Below are 9,635 nucleotides of genomic sequence, written 5' to 3' on the forward strand. Positions count from 1 at the left end.
TCAAGTCAGAGCATGCATGCAGAGGTCCCACTTTTGGATATTTGTCTGTTTGTGTACATGGATACATGTGTTTGTAAGCATTGGTGTGTGCATAGTTTTCCCTCTCTGGTCTTTCCCAGCATGCCCCAGTCTTCTGGTAACAAATCAGCCTCTTCTGGGCGTGAAGCCTCTCAGAGACACCAGAAGATCTCCGTGTTGCTACAGTGTCCTTCCTCTCTGTCTTCCTTACAACACTCACATGGAAGTGATGACAAGCAGGTATCCACCTCCCTCATAGATTCCCCTACTTTTGACTCCCCACCATCACTACCAATGCCACAGATCTGCACATTACCCAGCACTGGTTAATCTCACAATTAATTAATCCAATTCCTCACAACTGCAAACAAAAGTTTGGGGAATACAGTCTTATCGCCGTAGAATCATGCATGATTAAAATATGTCCCCTTACCTCCAGAAATAGAGGTACAAATCCCCGGAGAAGAGCAATACCAGGATGCCGTATCTTCTTATAGGTAAGCCCCAACCGGTAATCTTATTCTCATTTCTAAATACAGCACATTTAGAAATGGGACTTGCTGTAACAGAACTCTGACCTGACTATCTTGTCAAACCATGCAGCAGTAATGAGATGTGATCAGAACTAAAACCAGACAAAACAACAGCATATCAGATGTGAGATAAATTGTTATTTCGACCTGATACGGCAGAACACGTGGACCTAGAAAACCGACTGAGATAGCCTATCGGATTGAACTTGTTATTGTTATTTTTCTGCTGAAATGCTTAAGAGACCGGGACCCCCGTGGCAGGTTAGGGAGTGGTGTGACAGACTGCGCTGGAAACTGAAGTACCCGAGAGGCACGGGGGAGGGAGGGGACGCCCAAGGACCCTGTTGTTTGCTTTTGGTTTCCCTCTGCAGATAAGAGCAGCTGCAGTTTAAAGGGCTGGGTGTGTGTGTGTGTGTGTGTGTGTGTGTGTTTGTCTGCTGAGGATACCAGTGTAAAAGGCAAACCTGAAAACTCCCATGTGTGTGTGTGTGTGTGTGTACTGGGCTGCATAAAGAATCACTGCAAGGATCAACAGACATGCAATGCCTCTGCCCAGATCCCCTTATGCTATATACGTGTGTATCTAATTAGCTCCAGCCTAGCTCTAGCTTTGAATGAATGTAAACTTGTCTCGTCTGCCTACCAGCAACAGTTCATGTGTTTCAAATGGGTGTGAGCAACTGTTCAAAGCAACTGTGTCAATACCCTTGGTGGTTACTTGAGCTTCAACTGTGAGTCCAGTCAACAAATGCTGCCATTCGCCTTAACCTGTGCTAGAGGCAGGACGGGAAAGGACATCTGTCCTACCTGTTGAAGACCTCTATAAAAAATCATCACTCATTTGATGCTTCAAATAAGCTCTGGATGTGGACGAATGTAGATTCTTCTATGCTGGGTTGACATACACGGTGAAGTAATGGTCAGAGGAAAGCACAGGTCCCCTCCAGCTTATCATTGCTCAATCAACTCCAGCGTGCTTCCAGAAATAGATGGGGCGAGGGTTTGGACGAAGGCAGGGGACTGAAAACCCATTAACTGTTTTCTTTTTTTGTTGCTGAGGAGGGTGACATTACCATACGGCCTTGTCAACTGACTGGGACCACAAGCTGAGCTGAGCACCACCTGTTTTTATGACAGACGAAGGGGGTACTGGGGGGGTTGGCACCGGATTACTACCAATAATGGAGCTGGCAGTGTTTCACTCTCACTCACTCTCTCTCCCCGCCTCACAGCACTTCATGTTTCTCCCATTACCCGTTCTGTTCATCACGTCTCTGTTTCTCTCTACTAACCTGATCCCGCTTTCAATTTCATCTTACTTGGATTTTTTTCTCCTCATTGGTATTCTTAGTTCTTTATTTTTATGGCGTTCACGTCCTCTCCATCACACTTTTTGTCAAACTTTTCTCTCACTCTCTTTTGTCACTATCTCCACTCCTTTCTCCACTGCTCTTCAGTCACACCTGGGGATATATAAGCAGGGCTGGAAAGTAAAACAAAATGTATGATCTCGTAACTGTTATTACCTGTGAAAACAAATACAATTTAAATGTCTGACTTAAAGAAAAGTCAATATTAGAGCATTTCTTGCAGGTAAGGGTCATGGGCGTGTGTGCGTGTTTGTCTTGAAGGGAGATTGGTGATGACTCAAGGTTTGCCTAGAATTAAAATATGACATACCTTTTTAACATACCAAGTACTATAGTAACAATTTAAATGAAAAGAGGACAGTTCTCCATCGTATGTCATATTAGTTCTCAGCCTGCATAGAACAATAAAACCTGGATAAAGCCAGAGCTGATGTCTATAGCCATTTTCAAACATGAACTCCAGAAAATATTGAGAAAATTTAATCTGTACATTTTCTAGAATTTGCCGTTCACATATGAAGAAAGCAGCGGGCGATTGTCCGAGTCACAAAAGCAGGAGAATTCCCGGAACAATCTTTTCCACTTATATTCTCAAAATGGCTCACTTGGACATTTTACTAGGGGGCTGATAGGAAAAGTTCAGTACTGTCCTAGGCAACATATCTGCCTCTCCTTCACTAGCTTGGATAGTCACAGTCCTGAGTATTGATCATCAATGAAACATTTAGCAGAAATAATTATGTAAAAGACAAAAAGTTATCCATCCATCCATCCATACATTAGCTATACCACTTATCCTTTGTTGGTTGAGGGGGGTGCTGGCAAATCCCAACTGACACTGGGTGAGATGCGGGGGTAAATCCGGAGGCGGTTGCCAGTCCATCACGGGACTGACACAAAGAAATAAACAACCAATCATGTTCACACGGAAAAAAATGAATAAATAAACGATCCATCAACGGTGGTTTGATGTTCTACACAAACATCCACCCAAGTTGATCATACAGTACATGCACACCAGCGGTGGTGCCACAGACCAAGATAAACAAACTCTCCCACCAGACTCTGCAACACTCACAGTTACAGCAGCTGAGATAAACCCTCGGAAACGCACTGAACTTTACACAGCCCATCGAGCCCACGGTGTACCAGGGGACACGCAGACAGACAGGCGATGATGAGCCGGCCCCCGGGGGAACATGATATGCCAGCAGGGTCAGGGTGATTTTAGTCCACCAGCACTGGCATGATACTGTCCAACAACCTCCGAGCAGTAACACAAAAGAGCACTGGAAACCTCATACATTGCTCGTTGTATAAACAAAGATTTGGCTTCAGCGTTAAAAGTTTGAGCCTCAACCCAAAGAGTTATATCTGCTACCATGAGCCTGGACTTACCGTTTGGTGAGTGGACAACTTTCTGTTTTGAAAAGGTTAAGAGATTCTATGTTTAGTGATTCAGACGATGATTTCAGAGGTTGAACCTATTCTAGTATTTTCAATGTGCTCCTATAATCGACACATTTGGATCTCCTTCTAATTTCAGCCAGTTATCCATTAACAGGCCGTATCCTTGAGGACACTGGGTGAAATGTTAGTGACCGGCTCGGCATTCGGCTACACGCTCGGAACATGTTCCAACTGTGTCCCAGTGCTGTACGAGCTGTTTTATTTCTACACTTGATAATGACTCTGCTGACTCACTGGAGGGGGGTGGGGGCCTATTTATCGACAGGGAGGTCAGAGTGCAGAGGAACAGCACTCGAGAGCTGGAAGGGATTCAGTTTATTGCATACAAGAATTCTTTTTATCGGAGAAGACAGGCGGCCTAACCTGTCACTCACACAAGTTTAATGGGCCAATGATGCAGAGAAAGTTATTAAAACCAAAACATTTACTGGTGCAGATCGAGATTCAGATAGGGGGTCTTTTAAAAAAATGTTCTACCTGCAGTACAAGTTTTTCTTCCTGTGTGCCGTGCACACGGTGCCCCTGATACTTATTTGATGGTATAGAGCAGTCTATTAGCGAACAGCCGTGACATGAATATGAGGCCAGGCCTTGGTTCAGGAGGTTATAAGACCTGACACTACAATACTCACAGTATCCATATGTGTGTTGACATACTTGGCCCAAGGACAACTTTTAACCAACACCCCCTTGCATGGTGTGAACAAATGTTGCTGAGGTGACGCATATGTACTAATGGATCTGGGTTATTGGCAGAGGATATGATTATGCGTCCCAGCATTAGTTGTGGATACATATAATGTACGAAACTAAAACCTGCGATCTCTCAGCTTAGTGTTTGCTAAAGACATACTAATGTAAACCAAACAGGTGAATCGATATGGATGTGCTCGTATTTAGGAAAAAATAGATTCTCCTGCCATCATGACAGAAAACCGAATTAGCCCAGAATTGTGAGAAAACCCTAATATACTCGACATCATGTCCGTTAAGACCTGCACCAATCAGCTCAACCACAACAACCAATGACAAACTGAACAAGTGTAATTATTTTCAAGCTTTTAATACAAACTTAATAAACTATCAGTCCCTCTTAACATGTAAGACACTGACTCAGAATACTTTGTTATACCGTTTGTTTTATCAAGTATTGCACAATGTAGGTACAAAATTAATATACGATTACATTTTGTCCATAATATAGCAAAAATCTTTAAACTCTGAACAGAAAATACAACTCTTATGTTTTTCAAAAAAAGCAAATATTCTTAAATCCCACCACTACGGAATATTCTGTACACAATCTTTAGAATAGTCAATGTTTTTTTTTTTCAAAGATGATTCATTTTTATAATTTCAATAAAAAAAGAAAACATAAAGTTGCTGCAGCCATCACAGATCACTGGAGTAGTAAAAAGATATAAATGCAATACCATGTCGTAGAAACAATAGATACTCTGATATTTTACAAACTCTGTACTAAATTAAATTATACAATTAGAAAAAAGACCAGGAAATCCCACTTATTTATGCCAATTTCTTGAAAAGCTGGCAAAGTCCAGTTAAGTTTAAATACTGAAAGAGGCCATGACTTGTGGTTTCTTTTTTTTTGTCCTTTTTTAAATATCTTGAAACAGTCACATAAAAAAAATATTTTGTGCTTGGTTGGCAAAATAAATGACAATGAAGCATATTGAAGTGTAGGTAACCAAGCTTGGACATCTTGTACTACAAGCTTTATCGTTTTAGGAAAAAAAAAAAAAAAAAAAAAGGATAACTCAAGGGGGCAAAGTAATTCACCCTCGGGCTCATGCTCTTAAGACTCGTAACACAGATCTTACTGTTGACAAGCCTCTTTTTCCTTTTATCCTTGACATTCTCTTCTTGTTTACACTTTTTTTTTGTCACTTTTCCTTTTTTTCTAAATGTGCATTTGTGTTTGTGTTTCCCCCCTCACATTATCTCTGGTCGTTTCTGTGTGAAGTAGTAGCTTAGGCGGTACCTTTTACATGTACTAGTTGGCCATAACTGGCTGGAATTGCTGGTTAGAATACTGCATGTTGTTCAAGCTGAAATTCAAGCCATCCATAAGGGACTTGTCGTTAAGGCCACCGTAGGCCGCAAACACGTCAAAGGCATTGCTGTACTGCAGCGGGCTGAGGCTGAGCGAGCTGTCCCCGGGAAAGAGGGCACTCTGGCTGCCCTGGCCCTGCAGGCTGGGGAACACAAACTCCTTGGCATTGGGGGACAGGGCAGAGGGCTTCTGGTGCTGCTGCTGCTGCTGCTGCTGCTGCTGCTGCTGCTGCACACCAAGGCCCAACCCGTACAGAGAGTGCATGGAGGTGGAGATGGCTTTCTGTTTCAGGAGACTGTTCACATTCAGGCCCAGGTTGGTGGGAGAGGTGCGTGCCACTTTGTTCGCAGTACTGCTGCCGCCATTGCTGCTGTTGTTGTTGTTGTTGCGGCCGCTGCTCTTCATCTTAGTGGAGCCAAACTTGGTGGCGGCGAAGGTGGCCGTGGTGAAGGTCAAGGGCTGCGCGGAGCGCGGCATAAACGTGGGGCTGACCGCTGCCGAGTGGCCGAAAGGAGGGGAGGGCGAGCTGGAGCCTGGAGAGGCGCCGGTCAGCGGCTCGTTGATGGGCATGAAGACCTGTGCATCGGGATTGAAGCTGTTCTTGATCTCCTTGTCCAGATCGATACCCCCACTGCTAGCTCCTCCATCGTTGCTGTCGTCAACGTACAAGACTTTGACGGGCCCTTTCTCCCCGATCTGGTAGGACACCTCAAAGGGGTCAATCCACACGCTGAGGTCCTGGGGCAGGTTGTTGCGGACATCTTCAAGTTCCAACCCGCTCTCTTTGGCTGCCTTCTCCACCACAGGGTCCACCTTCTCCCCCACGTGAATGCATCTGAATCCCGAGCCCTTGAATGGCTTGTCAGGGTACCAGTGTCCCTCATACTTCTGCTTGAGCTGACGCTCCAGCTCCTCGCCAAAAATGTTGACCCGTCGCCTCGGCAGCTTGTTGTACAGGTACGAGATGATGAAGTTGAGAGCTACTTGGATTTCAAGCTGCATAGCTAACTGCTGAAGTTTACCAGGTGTGTGAAGAACAGGTGCGCCTGACCTTGCGTGCGTCCACTGGTTCTGCTTTGTTTATCCGTGGTTGGACACACGGATGTCTCCGGGGCAGGATGGCAAAAGCGACCGGAGCTCGGATGAAACAGGTTCAAAAAGGAAAAGTGCTGGTTTCGTAGAAGGGGTGTCCTTCCACAGGGTGTGATATTTTTTTCCTGCAGCAATTGGTAGAGAGAGAAAAAACAACAGACTTATTCATAATTTGTCTCAAAATGTAACACAACAACAACAACAACAACATGACAATCATTTTGGATGACCACAACAGATCTCTTCGGGTCATCTCATCTTTTTGGTGCCTCAGGAAAATTCCTTTTTTTAAAAGGGAGAACCAGTAATTGCCCTTTAACAATGTGGCGTCTGCCTGATGGACCACTGACCGTTGCCATTTTGACTGCCGTGAGCTCAGATATGGTAGGCCGAGTGTCACGCGTCGCACAAACAGAAGAGAAGACTCACAGCGACAGCTCAGACTAGTATGTATCTATTTATTTTAAGTGCGGCTATTGAATATTCCCTGCCCATCTGGCACCGAGCTGTGCGTGTATTGTTTACACGTCAAACGAAAAGGGAAGGCATTTAGTCCTTTCACCTCACACTAGGACTCTGGGATCCTGTTACATAATACTGCTGGACATCACCCCTACAGCAGGAGACAGGACAACTAATGCGAGGTTGTTGCATTTAATTAAGGAACACGGTGGACCAAGCAGAGGGAGTGCCTTTTTTTTCTCTCTCTCTCTGAGCTGCCTAGTGGAAAAATAATTTGTCGAGGGAGGGATTTGTTTTTTAGGGGGGGGGGGGGGGGGTTCACGGGTTAACAATCGAGTAACTCGGGCTCATCCACACAGCACCTCCGATCGAGATGAAGTCAGATTGCTTGCTACATCGAAGGCACATTTCGAAATAAGACTGTGGCTCCACCCGTGTTGTTTGGCAATTTTTTTTTTTTTGCACAAGTCCTCGCCGTTTACAAAGGAACCGAGTGAGTTTTGTAAGATAAATGCTGATGTATATATATATATATATATATATATATATATATATATATATATATATATATATATATATATATATATATATTTTATTTTCTTTCTTTCATTTCTATAGGAAAACAAAAGGATGCACAGAAAACTATAAGTGCAACATTCATCCACTCCCTCGCTCGTCACAGTTGCGACACGGCCACAGGGCTCAGCTCACCCATGTGGTTTTGCAAAGTTAAGATGAATATCGTTATGACTTATTCTCAGCAACTGGTGATAACGGACGCCGACTGAACCGAACTGACAACGCTGGTGTGAATTAGAAATAAACCATGCGAGAAAGTACGACATGGGAGGCTGAACTGAAATAATGCCCCGAGCACAGCAGATGAGATATGGCTCTCGGAGGAAATGTTGCAGAATCAATAAAGATAAAAAAGTATAGAATACACTTTTATCTCGCGCGCGCGCACACACACACACACACACACACCCCTCCCTAACTTAACAGACTGACGCAGCAAATCAGCTTAGTGAGAATGCACAGAGAAACACAGCAAACACATTCAAGGCAGTGATAACACACACACACACACACACACACACACACACACACACACACACCACAAAGCAGCCCAACAGAAAATAGTCCGCTGATAAAATACTTACTTTTTTTTCGTTGTAAAAAATTAAAAATGCTCAGTAGTTCTGAAGTACCGTTAGTTAGTGCAAATAGGAAGAAAAAAAGTAAAGAGTATAAATACTTTCTTCACATTGAATATATGATCAACAATACAAAAAAAGTATTCCAGTACACGTAGATGTCGGAGGATTGGCGTTCACGGGTTGCTTCGGCTTCAGTTGTTTTAAGGTTATTTGGCGTTGTTTTGTTTTGTTTTTGTTGTTGTTTGTTTGTTTGTTTGTTTCTCCTTCTCCTCCTCGTTCAGCAGGCTCGCAGAGTAGCTCCCTCCGACTCGGGAGTTTTGCAACTTCGTCCCCCTTCACACACAGCGCTGCCTGTATTTATAGCTTCCCTCCGCCATGGGCACGAGGTGGGCGGTGATGCGGTTTCAGAGGTCAAAACAATACGGGCGACCGCCATTGGTGCACGGCGTGAGTCCCGCCCTCGACGTGGCGCCCGAGCCGCGCTGCCATTGGCCGACTGCCGGCGTCGATCGGCGACATATGATTCCGAGAAAAAGGGAGAGACGCCTGTGATGAGCGCTTGCGTCAGAGATAACCTAGGTCTGCACTGACAGCAGGAGGCAAAAACGAGATTATGTAAAAAGATAAATGCATATACGTTTATATATACCGCTTTTGTTTTGAGTTGTCATGAAACAAATACTTAGAATAATAAGTACGATGTTGGATTGCAGACGTTTTAATGGCGAAACGCTATTACCCAGGACGACCAGGCTGGTCTAATAAAGACATGATGCCATTATCTGATACACATAACCACATTACTTTTTTTATATATATATATATATATATGTGCCAAAATACCACACAGCACAACACTGAAATGAGTTATTACAATCAATGTCTTGTAGATTATTCATATACAGGACTTGAGTTATACCGTGACATGCAACGAGAAACTCCTCGGGTCGTTCTTCTCTTCTTTTTTTCTTTTTACTTTTTGGAGGTGGATGTATGTTCTCCTGAGAGGAGAGGAGATTCCCTACAGCGGAACAATACAGCTGGCAGCCGTGTGGGTGGTGCGGAATGCTATGTGGAAAACACACGCGCTGATTGGTCTAAAACGGGGCAGGAGCCCCACGGTGAATGGTGTGTCCGTATCCAAGGTGCTGATGTAGGCTGCGCACGTCATCGCTCGGCTGAACGCACGCTGTTGCCAAATTTAAAGTGCACGAAAACACCGAGGTATATGTTCATGGTATGAAGTCACCGCAGCACAATGTCAGCGTGTGTGCGTGTTGAAATGGGGAGAAAAAGGTCAGCCACAATGTTAAATATGGTTTCCTTATTGGTTATGTTGTCCTTAAATGCAAAGGAGAAAAATGCAAAATGTTATCCTTATTTTTATATTTGTTCACAAGGGAGAGACTTTGTAGATAGATATGTAAATAGATAGATAGATAGATCGATAGATATA

General features: G+C 44.0%; 1 protein-coding gene across 4 annotated transcripts; it reads right to left on the reverse strand.

The window, feature by feature from the left end:
* Nucleotides 1–4,438: 4,438 nt before the first annotated feature.
* Nucleotides 4,439–9,236, reverse strand: LOC118288324 (protein Tob1). Of its 4 annotated transcripts, XM_035614305.2 has the most exons (3): nt 8,329–8,532; nt 8,183–8,221; nt 4,439–6,682 (listed from the first exon to the last, which is right to left on the reverse strand). In XM_035614305.2, the coding sequence occupies exon 3, from the start codon at nt 6,465–6,467 to the stop codon at nt 5,406–5,408; it is 1,062 nt and encodes a 353-aa protein (XP_035470198.2). In that variant the 5' UTR covers nt 6,468–6,682; nt 8,183–8,221; nt 8,329–8,532; the 3' UTR covers nt 4,439–5,405. The 4 variants fall into 4 exon arrangements, with proteins under 4 accessions (XP_035470198.2, XP_035470199.2, XP_047184161.1 ...); XM_035614306.2 differs by lacking the exons at nt 8,183–8,221; nt 8,329–8,532 and adding an exon at nt 9,099–9,236; XM_047328205.1 differs by having other exon boundaries at nt 8,183–8,532.
* Between the last annotated feature and the right edge of the window lie 399 nt (nt 9,237–9,635).

Source organism: Scophthalmus maximus, chromosome 17, assembly GCF_022379125.1.
Source record: "Scophthalmus maximus strain ysfricsl-2021 chromosome 17, ASM2237912v1, whole genome shotgun sequence".
Taxonomy (NCBI): domain Eukaryota; kingdom Metazoa; phylum Chordata; class Actinopteri; order Pleuronectiformes; family Scophthalmidae; genus Scophthalmus; species Scophthalmus maximus.